The following is a 17882-nucleotide window of genomic DNA, read 5'->3' as shown; positions in this document are numbered from 1 at the left end:
CAGTCACTTAGTCTTCCTGAGTCTGAACTCATACTGCAACATGAAATTTACTTCACTCCAACTGGAAGACATGAAAAGATTCTTCACGCGCCCATAACTCGGGGCCACACATCCAGTCACAATGGGAATCAAACACTTAATAGTTCATCTATCATCCAGCAGACCTTCCTCGTCACTTCCAAGTCACATAGATACATCTCGCAGTACTAACGTACTCATCACGTGGCTATCCAGCCGTCACTTCCACTAATAGGGACAATACCGAACATATAAGTTCAAAACACTTACTCACACAGCCAACACCTCGGTGCTCAAGCCATAGGCAAAGATCCGGCCTCAAGTCCTTTAGACTGGCCAAACATCAAACTCACAGAGATCACGTCTCGCCCGTCGGATCAGGGAATCACAAGCCATCAAGGCACATCTGATACTGAGCGCTCATATGCGCATACGAACGCGTGGAAGGAATTTCAAGAGTTTCTTTTCAAGCTGAATCAAGGACGCACGATAAGAATTCAAGAATGTGAAGTTTTCCTAAAGGTTCTGCAGCCTCTCAAGGATAAATACAAACGTCTCCGTACCGATCCGCGAGACTCTACTAAACCTGCTCATGACTCGTGAGACCTATGTAACCTAGGCTCTGATACCAACTTATCATGACCCAAACCACGATCCGGTCGTGATGGCACCTCTCGTGAAGACAAGGCCAGCCAACCAACCCAAATTGCCTTTTCAAAATAGTTAATATTAATAAGCAGTTTTAGCATAACTAAATAACCACAGTCTAAACAAAAGATTTCTTTATTAAGTGCGGAATGCAATCCAAACACAGCCCAAATCGGGGTGTCACAAGTCACGAGCATCTATCAGAGTATAAATACCACAACAAGGCCTAAAATATACAAAAGAGGACTGATAAACATAAGGAAGAAATGCGGTGCTGCGAACGCTAGCAGTCACCTCGCTAAACTCCGATAAACTTAGCCTCCGATCAGCTCAAAACCCACTACCTGGTGAACAAATACCTGCATCTGCACACAAGGAGCAGGGAGTAAAGTGAGTACTCCAACTCAATGAGTAATAAAGGTAAATAATAACTGAGCAGTAAGAAATCCTGTAAAACAAACCATCATGTTGTATAGAGCAGTGTAAAACCCTTTGAGAAAAGCAGTGAAGCACTGAAATCTTTAGAAAAACGTCTTAGCTCAGTTTAAACCTCTTTGGCAAATGACTTTTTCAGCGGTTACGCAAATGAATGCAAAACAAACAGTACGGATAAGCACAGAAAATCCGCCCCTCGGGCACAACACTCAGTTATCAGGTAATGCCAGGCAATCAGGTAGATATTGCATGAAGTAGCACAGACAACAGACAATGGCAGACAAATGAAATAAGGTAAACACATAGAACAGTACCAGTACCGCTGCGGCGTGCAGCCCGATCCACATATCGCTGCGGCGTGCAGCCCGATCCATTTATCATCGACGGTGCTCACTGGGGTGTGCAGACTCCGGGAGAGGCCCCTTATGGCCCAAGCGCAATATCAAGCCATCTCGTGGCATCAAGTCTAGGCCCTCGGCCTCATCTCAGTATCAGTATAACACTGTTGCGGCGTGCAGCCCGATCCAAATATATCCTCACACACAGGCCATCGGCCTTACTCAGTCAAAAATCACATAAGCCCCTCGGGCAACAGTAAAACATGCTGCTCAGCCCAAAAATAGTATAGGAAATATCATTTCAAGTGTTATAACAAAATAAACTTGGCTGAGTTTTGAAAACAGTGGAAAATACATGACTGAGTTCAAGTATAAAATCAAACAGTGAGGAAATATCAACAACCATCCCCAAAGGGGTTCAAATAATTTGGCACGAAGCCCAAATATGGCAATTAGCCCAAATTATGATGATAACAAATAAGTTTCAGTCAAATATGCGGTAAAATCATCAATCGGGACGGACCAAGTCATGATCCCCAACAATAAAAGACCCCACGCTCATCATCCAGCGTGTGTCTCGCCTCAATACAATACTACGATGTGCAATCCGGGGTTTCAAACACTCAGTATATCATTTACAATCATTACTCACCTCGAACCGGCGAAATCTCTAGCTCGCGACGCCTTTGCCCCTCAAATCGGCCTCCACGCGCGTCGAATCTAACCACAATCAGAGCGACTACATCACAATATGCTAAGGGAACAAAGCCCAAGAGAAAACAATCAAAAAATATCAAAAATCCCGAAATTAGCAAAACCCGAGCCCCGGGCCCACTTCTCGAAACTCAGAAATTTTCACATCATTAGATTCCTTATCTTCTCACGAGTTCATACATATCAAAAGTTCTCAAATCCGACCTCAAATGGTCCTTCAAATCCCAATTCAAAAGTCCAATTTCTCAAGCCCTAGTTCTTCAATTTTAGGCTTAGTTTCCATGAATTTCTAGGTGGATTTCACAATATAATCGAGTTTTAAGACCAAAATTCCTTACCTTAACGAAGTCTCTTGATTTCCCTCTTCAGAATCGCTCCAAAAACTCCAAGGTCGAAGGCAACAATGGTGGAATAACCAAAAATCGCGCAATTTGAAATAACATATAAGGTCTGCCCAGGCCTTTCCGCATCTGCGGTCCAAGTTCCGCTTCTGCGGTACCGCATATGCGATCTAACCATCCGCTTCTGCGGAAATTCATTAAAGTCCAAAACCGCTTCTGCGGTCCAGTAGCCACATCTGCGGCTCCGCAGGTGCGGGCCCCCTACCGCATCTGCGGTTCCAAACTTTCTCTCCCAAAACCGCATATGCGGTTATCCTCTCGCATGTGCGACACCGCACCTGCGGTCGCCACACCGCAGGTGCGAAAACACCAGAAGCAGCATATTTTTCTGAAATCTCCCAAGTTCAAAATCTTACTGTTAACCATCCAAAATCACCCAGAGGCCCCCGGGACCTCAGCCAAAAGCATCAACACATCCTAAAACCTCATTCAAACTTGTTCCAATCATCAAAATACCTCAAACAACACCAAAACCATCAATTCACATCGAATTCAAGCATAAGTTTTCCAGAAAACTTCCGAAACACGCATTTGATCAAAACCCCATCCAAACCACGTCCAAATGACCTAAAATTTTGCACATACATCCCAAATCATATAACGAAGCTACAGCAACTCTCGAAATTCCATTCCGACCCTCGGATCAAAATCTCACCCATCAACCGGAATTCGCCAAAATACTTACTTCGCCAATTCAAGCCTAATTCTACACGGACCTCCAGAACCACTTCCGATCACACTTCTAAGTCATAAATCACCCCACGAAGCTAACCAAATCATAAAAATTCTGATTCGAGCTCATATACAAATAACTCAACTCTTGGTCAAACCTTTCAAATTCAAAGCTTTCAACTGAGACTGTTCTTTCAAATTCATTCCAAATTTTCCCTGAAAACCAAAACCAACGATCCACATTAGTCATAATACATTACACGGGGCAAGTCATGCCCGAGAACTGGCGATCAACGTGCAAAAGCTCAAAACGACCGGTCGGGTCGTTACATTGGGTAAGGGCTTGAAATTATCCCGAGGGGAAGGTGTTAGGCACCCCTCGAGATCCACTAGTGTGGTTCCCGGCCATACTATAATTGTGACTTTAAGTGCAAACAACAAATAGACAAATAGGAGTTACAAATATGAGGGGGGAGGGGTTTTCACATAATTGTTGCAAGTAATTGCAGTTAAACGAAGTCAAAGAAACTGAAATTTGAGAAGAAGCAGTTTTAAAATTCTGAATAAACAAGTAAAAGAGGGGGATTTTCACATAATTGTGGCAAGTAATTGCAGTTAAACGAAGTCAAAGAAACTGAAATTTGAGAAGAAGCAGTTTTAAAATTCTGAATAAACAAGTAAAAGAGGGGGATTTTCACATAATTGTGGTAAGTAATTAAAAGAAGTTAAAGAAGCTGAAGTTTGAAAAAAAAAAGCAATTTTGAAATTCTGAATAAAATAAACAAGTAAAGGAAGGGGGGTCCTAGGTTTATAAATAATATGGATCACCCCACACAACACCCGGTAACCGTTTATACACATGGTGTTATCGCGTGGTCATCATATCTATATCTACCCTTTCCCACCCCGTTAAGGTATTAAAGCGCGGAATAGTCTCGTTTTCTTATTGCATGCTATTACCTGCCCCAATCCTATCAGCCCCGGAGGTATTTGGGACTACTAATCCTAAAGGGAAGGGGTGTGAGGTTTTATAGTTTCAAAGGATAAAATTCTAAGGTGACAATCAAAACACATATGTAACAAATATGGGGAGAAGCACATAACAGATAGAAAGGCTCAGACAAACCTCCTTAAAAACAAAAAGAAGCATATAGTTTAGCATGTCTTACACGTACTGATTAGGGTCTGATTAAACTTAAGAGTTGTGGCAAACTGATCTATTACATATTTCAGATAAGAAGCCCGAACCAGTCCTGCCTGCTGGTTGTAGTTAATAGAATCTGATTCAATTTACAAGTTACCCTATGGCTTGCCTAAGTGTTAAACGAAAACCTATAGGCATGATATCTATTAGTTTCTAAAAAGAAGTATACCGATTTTAAGGGAAAGAAATTGTCAATTACAGGAATATAAATTCTGCAGTCGTTATTGTTGCTACTGATTTTAGACTCGTAAGCGAATGGACGATTCAGATTTAGTTTATGGTTCCTATAGGCATGCTTTCTAGGCGTTACTGATTTAAAACATTTTTTTAATCGAAACAAGAGTGCAGAAGTCCTATAGGCATGGTATCTAAAATGATGTTAGTTATTTAAACCTATAAACAGGTTTGCCTAGTGACAGATGCAGATGCAAAATTCAGGAAGTCCTATAGGCATATTATCTATATGATATGCAGCATTTCAGAAATGACTTATAGACATGGTCTCTATATAATGCAGAAGTGCAGAAACCTATAGACATGGTCTCTATAGAAATGCAGAAGTGTAGAAACCTATAGACATGTTCTCTATATGAGATGCAGAAGTGCAGAAACCTATAGACATGGTCTCTATATGAGATGCAGAAGTGAAAGCTGAAAACAGGATACATGAGTGTAGAAGTGTAAATATTCCCTATGAACATGATATCTACCCCTTTGCATGCATGGTTACCCTTCCCTTTTTCACTAATCACCCCAGCAGTTTATTACAAAATTGTTACAGACCAAAATAAAATAAAGAAATTACATCATAAAAAATAAAATTACAACCAAGGAGAGCCTAATTCCGGTTTCCTGCCTGAAGCATGATGTAAACCAACTCCAAAGACCAAGATCCAAAGCCTTTCTCATTTGGGGTGTGTCAGAGTTCCCTAAGAGCCTCATGGACTCCGAGCAGTGCTCACACCCAAATACATTGCAAGATTGAGACATAGTGCAGTGTGGAAGGGCCAGCCCTCAAGTGTCCAAGTTCAGAGGGAACTCAAGGTCCCAAGGCATGGCTCACAGGAGTGGGGGCAGAACTTAGAAACTAGGAATGACTGTAAGTGCATAGAAGAAATTTTGAAAAGGGGAAAAGGGGAAGTGGCAAACACAGGCTAGTGGGCATACCTAGCAATAGGAAGTGCTGGCACACCCCACCAGCCTGTTAGAACACATTGTTTTGGGAGTTAGGATCCCCAAAGGGATCAAGTCCAAACATGGGCAATAACTTGCATATTGCCAAGTTCTGAACTACAACTCAAAGCACATAGAGGGAAACAGGGGTGCAGGGATTCACAGCAGAAACAGATGAAAGGAAATTAACATGCTAATTGACATTTAAACTTCACATAAACAGTAAATAGACATGGATGTAAAAGCTGTAAGTAAACACATCGGGATGATGCTTAAACCAAAACTAGAACATACCAGTCTCAAGGAAACAAGGAAAAGAAAGCAGTAGTCTTGTAAAGCCAAAGTGCAAACAAGTAGTCAGAATGCTATGAGTTTAGAAGAGAACTGTGAGATTATAAGTGTCTGAAGTGTGTAATGTGTGCTAATCGTGTAATGTGTTGTCTTGAAAGTGCAGAAGGGTCATGCCCTTTTATAGTGTAGAAAACAAGCAGTAATAGGTAAGAAAATAGTTTGAAAATCAATTTCACAAGGTTTCCCTTTAATTAAGGGATTCTGATTTCAAACGGGTAAAAATAATTAAGGAAAGAGATTAATCAAACACCTTTTCAAAGCAGTACAAGAGGGGTAAATACATAGAGGTATATTTAAGGAAAAAGTCTTGATAGTACACGGTTTGTGCAACTAAGGCAAGGGAATCAATTAACAGCTAGTAAATCAAAAATTGAAGATTTTGTATGAATGAACCAAGTCAGAAAGATGGGAAAGATTTTGACTTAAGGAAAATCAGTAACAATCAATCAAACCTAAAAAAGGATTCTGAATCAATCATAAGTTGGAAAACCTTTTCGGAAGAAAGAATTCATCACACATATAAAAGCATACAGCCACGCGTAAGCACGAAGAACTATCATGTTAATCAGTAGAAGAGTCTAGCATAGAAGAATCTAAAAGTTCAGAATCATAAACAAAGAAGTTCAAACTTAGTTCATAGACTCAGAAATAAGTCTGAAAGAGTCCAGGGTTCTCATAGAACCCTAGTCTGATCATATGACCAAACTCGGAGGAAACCCCCCAAATTCTAGGATTTCTGACTCGAGTTAAATACAGAGATGAGGAGGCAACAGGCTCAGAGATTTCTTTTCAGAATCTCATTAGAAGACAAGCAAATACAATAGAAAATTCATAGCAAATAGAGTGAAGAAACTAACTCAAAGCATTAATGAGAGAACAACATGGTAGTAGAAGAAACATGTTTAAGAAAAACCTTTTAGAAGGGACTTAAACAGGGTTCAGTAGAAGAGAAAACAATAACACTTAAGAACAAAATAGTGGAAATATGTTTAAAGAGGTCTTTTAGAAGAACTCAAGCAAAGTTCAGTAGAAGGCAAAAAAACTTAAGAACTCGGTAGGAAACACATACAGTAGAAGAACACAAAAATACCGAAAAAGTATAGCAAAAGAATGTATGGGTATCACAGTAGAAAAACAAAGCACAGAAGGACATGTATAGTAGAGAGATAGCATAAGAAAGCAGTAGAAGAACATGCGTGACAAATACACACAAAGAAAGGAAAAGAAAAGTCGGAGAAACATTTTGAACCTTTCAGAAAACCCTAAATCGAAGAGAAGTGATTTTTAAAAGATAATTTTGAAAGAAAAAATTAGGGAAATTGTTTAAAAACCCAAGTAGAGCACAGATATGTGACAGATGTAAGAAAAATCGGAGAGAACCTCGAATAGTTAGGGTTTCAGAAGAACCCTAGAATGAGAAAGGCTTGGAAAAGGTCCGATCTAAGTCGGATAAGTCAGAACTAGGCTCAAAACACCATAGTGTGCCGGAGCTGGGCCGGAGATGGCCAGAGAACCTTGAATCGGCGAAGATCTAAACAAAAACCTTCGAGGTCAGACCTCGAACCTTCGAATACCAAGTGTTTAAGAGCAGAGGGAGATGAGTTTAAGCTATCCATGGCCTGAGAGTCCATGGATTCCGGTGAGATTGAGGTTGAAGATGATGAGAGAGGCTAGGGTTTCGAGAGAGTTTGAGAGGAGAGGGATTTCAGAGGCGGCTGATAGAAGAGAATGAGGGGGATTAGGGTAGTCTTTGGGGATTAAAAAGGCAAGGAATGATCGTGGTCGTTGATCAAAAATGATCAACGACCTGGATTAGAAGACATGGTTTGATTCGGGTTAAATTGGTTGGGTCGGAGGCGGGTTGGATTGAAATTGGGTTGGTCTGTTAAGGGTTTGAAATTGGGTCAATTAGGGGATCAATTTGGGCCATTATTGAAACGAAATGGGGCCATATTTTAAATAGCCAGTTTTTCCCTTTTAATTTATAAAAATAGTAAAAAATGATTTCGAAAATAAATTAAAAGTACTGGATCAGTTAATAATATACAAATATTAATTTAAAAATATTGGAACCAATTTCATAATTATAAAATGCTGTTAATTCTGAAAATAGGCTAAAATTGCAATTATATGCAATTTGGCTTTTAAAATACCAAATAAATTTGTAAAAATGTATAGAAATTACCCTAGCTACATTTGGTATAAATATGAGAATAAGATAAGTTATTCACCAAAAATGATAATTTTGGGAATAATTATTGGTTTTTGTACTGCTAAAATGAGCAATAAATTGATTTAAAAATCCTTTAAAAATTAGGAAAAATACTAAAACACTTGGGCATACTTATATATGTTATTTTGAAAGTATTTGCATGTAAAAATACATAGGGAAAATTGGGTATCAACAATAAATTGCAAGTTGTAATCTCTCATTAGTTACTTTTGAATGTCAATGAAAATTCGAAATTCCCTCCCATCACTCTAGCTTCTCCTGTATTCTTCTCTATCTTCTGCTTCTTCCTTCATTCCTACTCTTTTCTGCTCAATTCTCTGTTGATTGTCGAATAGATACCAATTTTTTGTATCAATTGGTATTAGAGCTAGACCATGGGACCGCGCAAAGCTGTTGATCCTTTAAATCGATCTAGACTGGCAGGAGCAATATGAAGACCTAGCTGCTCAATAGTTAGATCTGCGTTCAATTCTCGATCAGAAAATAGAGGAATTACGAGCTGGCCTAGATCATCGACATGTTGAAATGCTACAGATGGTTGAAGCTCTCAAAAACTCAATCGATGGAATGTAGCTACATCAACAATCACGAGACAGTAGTTCCTCTTCCAAGGGTAGAGATAATGTGCTGCAATCAGGTCAGGGAATTTTAGGGCCTAATCCTTATCATGCTCCTAACAATCGAGGTCATAATCTGCTATTTCCTAGATTCAATGGTGAAAATTTAAAAAGCTGGTTGTATAGAATTGATCAATATTTTGCTGTTGACAATACTGCTGCAAATCAAAAAGTACATATAGTATCTATGAATTTGGATGATGATGCTCTAGCTTGGCATCGGTCTTATTTGAAATGCAGAGATTCTCATATCCTTCCACCATGGGATGAGTATATTGAGGCTTTGACTGAAACGTTTAGTGAGGAGTATACTGATCTTATGCTAGAACTGAAGCAGTTGAAGTAGACTGGTTCAGTGAAGGAGTTCCAATTTGCTTTTGCTAGGCTATTAGCTCAGTGTGATCTAACTGTTAGCCAGGCTATCTCTTGCTTTTTAGGGGGATTGAAGGAGGAATTAGTGAACCCTATCAAAATGCACGAACCTCAAACCTTGTCCAAAACCTATCGCCTAGCTAGATTAGCTGAAGCAACCTTAGCTGCTAATGATAGAGCCCTAAGGAGTAGTACTACTTCTGTGTCATCTAATCACCTCAAAAAGCCTTCCTATGAGCCACCTATCATCAAACATAATCCTAGTTCTATTACCTCCACTCCTAGACTGGCCTTACCTCCTTCAACCACTGTTAGTGCTCCCAGAAACAGGAGAACTATTTCTCTTGCAGAAATGCAGGCTAGAAGGGCACAGGGTCTTTGCTATTTTTGTGATGATAAATACACTGATGGTCATAAATATAACCTGCCTAAACAATTATTTGTGATGGATTTAGAAGTATCAAAAGGTGAATGTGGAGAGGCTGTTAAGCAGGAATCTGATGGGGGTCCTTCTACTGAAGAATGGTCTACTGTGGAAGGAGATACTCCTATGATATCCCTATGTGCTTTAAGTGGATTACAAGGAGCTCAAACCATTCATGTCACTGGATATAGTGAGAAGAGGCCGATTCAAATCTTACTTGATGGAGGTAGTACACATAACTTTATTGATGAGAAGGCTGCCAAGAGGTTGGGGTGTCAAATTTGTCCTACCAGGGTAAGCTTAGCCTTGGTAACAACACCTTAGAAGCCATTTCTGGGGTTGTTAGGGGTTTTGAGTGGATCCTGCAGGGTACTACCTTCTCATCTGACTTAATTGTATTTCCAGTTGGTAAATATGATCTGGTTCTGGGAGCTTTATGGATGAAAACACTAGGCCCTATTACCATGGACTACTCTAAGCTCACTATGGCTTTCAATTATCAAGGAAAGTCTCACTTGTTGAGGGGAGTGTTTGAGGAATGTAAGGTCTCCAGTCCAAAGTCCTTGAATAGATTAAAAGGGGAGGATATGCAGTTCTTTATGCTGCAAGTGAGGGATAGCATTCCTAGCTCACATACTGTTATGCACTGTCAAGCTTTGCACATGACCAAATCTGATAGTACTTCCCTTATTGATCAGTTGTTGCATCAATACCAACTGATCTTTGCTGAACCTACTTCACTACCTCTTCAAAGGGGAGCTTTTGACCACAGAATACCCCTCCAACCTGGTTCAAAATATTGTGAATGTTAGGCCCTACAAGTATTCTTCCATTAAGAAGGACATAATTGAAAAGTTGGTTAATGAAATGCTGCAGCAAGGGGTCATTCAGTACAGTAGCAGTCCTTTCTCTTCTCCTGTGGTCCTTGTTAGGAAGAAGGATGGGTCCTGGAGACTATGTGTAGATTACAGGGAGTTGAGTCACTGCACAATAAAGGATAAATTCCCCATACCTCTTATAGATGATCGTCTGGATTAGCTGGCTGGGGCTACTATTTTTTCTAAAATTGATCTCAGATCTGGCTATCATCAAATAAGGATGCTACCTGAGGATGTTCCCAAAACTACTTTCAAAACACATTCTGGACACTATGAGTATTTAGTAATGCCTTTTGGCTTAACTAATGCTCCCTCTACATTTCAATGTCTCATGAATCACTTGTTTCAGAAGTTTCTAAGGAAATTTGTATTAGTGTTCTTTGATGACATTCTGATCTACAATGTTAATTTGCAAGATCATGTGGGACATTTGAAGCAGGTATTTGATACTATGGTCACTCGCAATCTATTAGCCAAGAAATCTAAGTGTGCCTTTGGAGTTTCAAAGGTGGAATACTTAGGGCATTTTATTACTGCTGGAGGGGTTTCTACTGATCCTAGGAAAATTGAAGCAGTCCAGCAATGCTGTTAAGCAACTGAGAGGCTTCTTGGTCCTGGCAGGGTATTACAGGAAGTTCATTAGGGGATATGGTCTTATTAGTAGGCCCCTCACTGACTTCCTCAAGAAGGATGGTTTTTTGTGGAATGCTAAAGTTGTAGATGCATTTGCAGCTTTGAAGTTAACTCTTACTTCTGCTCCTGTGTTAGTTGAAACAGATGCTAGTGGCACAGGTATTGGTGTTGTCTTTATGCAAAATGACCACCCTATAGCTTTCATCAGCAAGGGGTTAGCTCCAAGACATATGGCTTTGTCTGTGTATGAGAAAGAGTTGTTGGCTCTGGTGTTTACAATTACCAAATGGTCTCACTATCTGTTAGGTCACCATTTTATTGTGAGGACTGATCAAAAAGCCCTTAAGTACCTCTTGGAACAGAAGTTACATACTGACTTGCAGAAACACTTCACTTGGATAAACAATCAGCTTAGGAGGAAGGGTAAATTGATGGTAGGAAATGATTTGGACCTAATGACAGCTTTTGTAACTGTGGCATTCCTCTCCATATGGTGGTCACTCTGGCATTGATGCAACCACTAGGAAATTGATGGCCTACTTTTATTGGAAGGGCATCAGTTTTGATGTTCTCAACTATGTGCGCATGTCACGCCCCAAACTTGAAGAGGCGTGGCCGGCACCTGGTGCCGTACTCGGTCCGAGTGTACCACTCTGTAACTAAGAACACTAGAGGGGTAAACCTCAACTTAGGCCGATGAGCAATATTCTGAATCATATGAAAATAATCTCTCTCTTATCTATGGGGTAAACATACACAAAAGCTGATATGTATAGATGTGCAGGCCGACGAAGCCGCCATGAACGTCTACTGATATATAAAAAATATACAGGACTCGTCTACAAGCTTCTAGAGATAATTGAACTGTAACGTGGTCGGGATAGGCCTCGACCTACCCATCAAAACTGTATATATAAAATGGACTCCAAGGTCTAGACCTGGTAACTCGGAGGAAGTGGAGCTTACCAACCAAGCTGATGTTTGACTCTGTTTGCTGGGAGGGTCTGTCCAAGTGTCAATGAGGACCTGCAGGCATGAAATGCAGCGCCCCCGGCAAAAGGGACGTCAGTACGAAATAATGTACCCAGTATGTAAGGCAATAGAATAACTGAAAGCTGAAACTATACTGATAATATAATAACTGAAAGTAACTGGGAGTCAAAGATAATCTGAAGATATGCTTGCCTGTTGATACAGATTGAACTCTCTCGATATAGTAAGTAAAATAATTGTCCGGCCTTATAAGGCTCGATATGTGTAACTGTTTTGCCGTAGTAGGCTCGCTCATAGGCGCTCGGCCATACTAGTTTAGGTTGCGGACTTAGCCTTTACTCAGCACTGATTTTGAATCTCCTTATGCTGTGGTACATTAAATTGAGTTGTTTGAAGAATTGCTTGGAAGGCACTCAGGACTCAACGGAGTTAAGGTATGTTAACGCTAAACCTTTCTTTCATTTTGGCATGATCCAGTAACTACATGTGTTTGATAACGAGACATAAAGAGAAGTTCATATACCAGAATTTATGTACATTTTCCTAGTCTCATAAGTTACAACATCCTCCCTTATCGGGATTTCATATTCAGTTTAGTTTTGTCTTCTATCATCCCTCTTTTGTCACGACCCAAACTAATGGGCTGCGACAAGCAGCCGATGCCATACTCGACCCGAGCGTACCACTCTGTAACTGTGAACTCTGGAGGGGTAACCCTTAACATCGGCCGATGAGGCCATACTCTGAATCATCTTAAAATATTATCTCTCTCATCTGAGGGGTAAACAAACCCAAAAGCTCATATATATATATATATATATGTATGTATAAAACTGTGCAAGCTGATGAGGCTGCCATGAACGTCTACTAATAAACCAAAATATACAAGACTCGTCTACAAGCCCTTAGAGATAACTGAACTGTATCATGATCGGGACAGGGCCTCGACCTACCCATCAAACCTGTATATATAAAATAGTCTCCAAGGTATAGACCTGGTAACTCCGAGAAAGTGGAGCGTACCAACCAAGCTGATGTTTGACTCTGTCTACTGGGAAGATCTATCCAGCTGTCTATCAGGACCTGCAGGCATGAAATGCAACATCCCCAGCAAAAGGGACGTCAGTACGAAATAATGTACTGAGTATGTAAGGCAACAGAATAACTAAAAGCTGAAACTGAACTAATAATATAATAACTGAAAGTAATTGAGAGTCAAAGATAATCTGAAGCTATGCTGACCTGTTGATACTGACTCAACTCTCTCAATAGAGTAAGTAAAATAGTTGTCCGGCCTTATAAGGCTCGGTATATATATAAATGTTATGCTATAGTAGGCTCGCTCATAGGCGCTCGACCATACTAGGCTCTGTATCTCGGCCATGTTGGGCTTGCTCATAGGCGCTCGGCCACAGTAGGCTTGGTATATAACTTACCATCTGATCAGAGGTTGCCCAATAGGGGCCTGCCCATCGATTATAGCTCGATGGTAATGAAAATACTGTAATACTGTATATATAGGCTCTCTACTCTCTTGACTGGAAGAAGACAATACTCAATTGAATATGATAAGGGAGAATACTGTAACTTATGAGACTAGAAAAATGTACATACATTCAGGAATATGAATTTCTCTTTATGCCTCGTTATCAAACTTGTGTAATTACGAGATCATGCCAAAATGAAGGAAGGGCTTAGTCTTAATATACCTGTATGATCTCTTCCTTATTACTCAACCAAGCTCAACACAACTTCTTGCATCTACAACAAGTGAAATGATATTGTCGTTAACATATAATATCGTACCATCGTATTTGGCTAGTCGCATGACTTAAGAAAAATCGGGCAGCAACTCCCCTATTTTTAATACATCCCAAAGACCACTAAGGGCCATCTACAACCCAACAACAACAACTATAACCAACACTAGCAACAACAACAATATATCCAATATGAGTTTCTCTGATTATCTTAACAATCATATTGAGCGGCAAGCTCATTTCTTTTACCCATAACAAGATATATATTGAATCCAACTCTTATTCCATAAATTAGGTTACAACCTTCAGAGTATCATACTTATATGTACAATATTATTTCTAGTTTAAAACCTCCACAAAATGCCTTCCAAAACAGCCCCATACGTCTAGCACCTTAATTTTTATCGTCAATCACTTATTTTTCATCTTTTCTTCTTCAGTCAACTTAATTAACACCTAGGAAAGCTTAAAAACAACAGCCACAACATTATTAAATTATTTCTCACAATTTTCAGCCACCACAAACCTTATTTTTAACCACAAAACAGTCCAACCAAAAAGACAATCGTATCCCATGTTCCTTCAAGTGCATCTTATGGTTTTTCACTCAAACAACACAACCAACACAAGATTAACCTTAGGCACAATCAAGAAGATGTTATACATACCTTGTAAAGCAGCTAAAACTCGAAACCCCATCTCAACTTAGCTCACAATAGCCCTCAATCACACCACAACATCATAGAAGTATTCTCTTGTAGTCTTTAACACCTTTCATGAGGATTTGTGTTGATTTCTCTTGAGTTTAGTTCTTGGAACCTTGGACAAGTTCTTGGAGGGTTAAGAGTGTTTTGCAGTAATTGATCTCTTGATATTGACGAAATATAATGGATAAATGCAACTTATAAGCCCACCGCCTCAATTCTCCAAGCAGGTGGGTAAGCTGCCTGCTTGGCAGCTTGAGCAGTGCCACTTCGGACACTTCTATCTCTCTAATCCGATATCATATTGACAAATGGTTTGCAGAGTTGGAAACTAGACACATAGGGATTTAACTCCATATAAATATCTCCATGTAACTCTCAATATATTTGGAGAAAACTGCATCGCAACTTGGCCTATAAACCTGCCAGTTTCTCCGAAGTGCGGCAACGTGACTTGGTGACCCTAGTTTAAAAATCCATATTTCTCTACCCCCGATGACGTATGAAAAAATTATTTGGACCATTGGAAACTAGGTTACAAGACCTTCATTTTGGTATGATATATGTCCCAAAATGACACCATAAAGCGTACGAATTTAATTTCTCAAAACGGCTCGTTACAAGATAAATCTTAACTCGATTTTTTCGTAAGTTAAATCCAATTTTTCCCAAACTTTATATTTATGTATAAACATCATATATAGTCATATTATGACATTACACTCATTAAATCATGATTAACAAGTCTCATATTCATTATACCTCACCTTTGGACGCACAGGGTGTAACCCCAAACTTATCGACTTTCGACAAAACTTATCTTCTTCAATTCGTTTAGCTTCTAAGCCTTTCAACCATCTTGGTACTTGTTATTCATGATCTTAAATATTATTAACTTCCACGGTAACATGAATAACTTACTTTGTAAATTTTTTAAAGATGATTTCATTTCTGAGCTTACATCAATTGACTTACGACGTACTCTTAAGTACGAAAATATGGGGTGTAACATCATTTTCCCCTTTGGAACATTAGTCCTCGAATGTTTACTGATGCGCTTATCAGTCTCATACCCCATAGCTCTTACGAATATTTAATAGTGTCTTTGCCATCTAGCCAGCTGCTTTGTGAACAAATCTAAAGGCCAGGGTATTCCTCCTTTAGGCCTCTTTCTCACACCATAACTTGTAGTCAGAATCCTTCATCATGCAGCCTGTGCCACCTTTTTCCTTGTATGTACGCCTATACGACTCTTCCCTCCATCTTTTTCCTCAAGTTTTTGCCCAATCTCTAGGCCTCCCTTGTAAGCAAATACAGAGCTTCACAAGATGTCCCTCTGGGCATCTATAGGTATACTGCAGTTCCTTGGACAGATATCACCATGGATTTTATTGAAGGTTTGACCAAATCAAAAGGAAAGACTGTTGTTTGGGTCATAGTTGATAGATTGACTAAGTATGGCCATTTCATTGCCTTAGCTCACCCCTACACTGCCCAATCCCTTGTGCCTATTTTTCTTGACCACATTTTCAAACTACATGGGTTCCCTGCTACCATCACCAGTGATCGTGATCCTATTTCCATAAGCACATTTTGGAAGGAGTTCCTTTTTGCTCAGGGTGTCCATTTGCACATTTCTACAGCTTATCATCCGCAAACTGATGGCCAAACTAAGGTTCTTAATAGGTGTTTGGATACTTATTTACGCTATTTCTGTTCTGATTCACCCTCTGATTGGTGTGCCTTCTTGCCTTTGTCTGAATTGTGGTATAACTCATCACACCATTCTACCATTCAGACCTCACCTTTTGAACTACTTTATGGCTATCCTCCGCCTCTTCACCTTCCTTATCTTCCTGGTGACTCTCTTTTTGATGACATTGAGAACATTATGCTGCTCCGCGAATTTAAAATGCAACTAGCTAAGTACCATTTAGCACGAGCTCAACAGCGTATGCAAGATCAAGCAAATGCCCATCGCACTGACAGGCAGTTTTCAGTTGGTGACTGGGTCTTTGTAAAGCTGCAACCTTATAGGCAATCCACTCTTTCTATCTCTCCCTATCATAAGCTTACCGCTCGCTATTTTGGTCCTTATCCTATTATTGAACGAGTTGGAGCAGTTGCTTATAAATTGCTGCTCCCACCTGAGGTCCAAATCCACCCCATTTTTTATATTTCCCAACTCAAGTTCTGCCCAATCCTGCCTTCTAAATTTTCCACCCTCCTATCTTGGATCTCTCTAGTCCTTTATGTCCTACTCCTGCAGCTATACTTGATCGCGGATTGGTCAAAAAGGGTAACAAGGTTGTTGCCCAATGCTTGGTCAAATGGCAAGGTTTGGATGCTGCTGCTGCTACTTGGGAATTTGCTTCCCTCCTTAGGACCAGGTTTCCCTCCTTCACCCTTGAGGACAAGGGTGTTCTTCCACAGGGGGGTATTGATACACAAAGCTCAGAAGAAGTTCATGAGGCTACATCAGCAGCTGATGAGTAGGCTAATTTGAAAGTTAGTTATGTTAGTTGTTAGTTAAAATTTGAATATTAGCTATTGGCCGGAAATGTAGTTAGCATGTTTTAGCTCATTTCCTAGCTCATTTCTCTTGTTTTGTTTTTGCATTTTCAGTAGACCATTGAGTAGTATAAATAGCAAGTTGTAATCTCTCATTAGTTACTTTTGAATGTCAATGAAATTTCGAAATTCCCTCCTATCACTCTAACTTCTCCTGTATTCTTCTCTATCTTCTGCTTCTTCCTTCATTCCTACTCTTTTCTGCTCAATTCTCGGTTGATTGTCGAATAGATACCAAATTTTGGTATCACGATGATCTAGTGTATGCCGCCGATGATTTGTGCCATATTTGGTGGGAGGGGGGGGGGGAGAGAGACAAAATGCAGAGACTATGATTTGCTGGTGACGAAGAGTGAGGGGCAGTTCTAATTTGTGAGTTTACATAGCTTTGCATTTTGGAATAAACCGAAAGATATTTTAAAAATTAAAGTAATAAATAAGGCGGTTTTCACCGCCGCAAATACAGATTAAAATGCCACTATAAAAATTAGTAATATGGCGGACAGAAAGATGCCGCAAATATGATATATTCTGGCGTTTTTGAGAACCGCCATATAAAAACCGCCGCGATTTCCCCCTTTTTTTGTAGGAGTGTAATAGGGGGAATATCTTAGCTTGCCTTCCCCCCCCCCCCCCNATAAGGGGAAAGGGTACATGAGATAGAACATGCTTGGACTAATTCATAAAAAATAAGTTCGTTATGGTAAGAGCCTAAATATTCCCCAGCAGAGTAGCCATGCTGT

The 17882-nt window shown here is 39.8% G+C and overlaps 1 protein-coding gene across 1 annotated transcript in view; it reads left to right on the top strand.

Annotated features, from left to right (window-relative positions):
- LOC109227846 overlaps window positions 1–11623 on the top strand; it is a 37952-nt gene extending 26329 nt beyond the window's left edge. The window contains exons 3-8 of the mRNA XM_019393039.1: window positions 8919–9146; window positions 9189–9894; window positions 9969–10297; window positions 10413–10544; window positions 10677–10917; window positions 11000–11623. Of these exons, the coding sequence (XP_019248584.1) occupies window positions 8919–9146; window positions 9189–9894; window positions 9969–10297; window positions 10413–10544; window positions 10677–10917; window positions 11000–11623 (2260 nt within the window). The remainder of the gene's footprint in view (window positions 1–8918; window positions 9147–9188; window positions 9895–9968; window positions 10298–10412; window positions 10545–10676; window positions 10918–10999) is intronic.

This window comes from Nicotiana attenuata, chromosome 6 (assembly GCF_001879085.1).
Source record: "Nicotiana attenuata strain UT chromosome 6, NIATTr2, whole genome shotgun sequence".
Classification (NCBI taxonomy): Eukaryota; Viridiplantae; Streptophyta; class Magnoliopsida; order Solanales; family Solanaceae; genus Nicotiana; species Nicotiana attenuata.
This window is presented reverse-complemented; position numbering and strand designations above follow the sequence as displayed.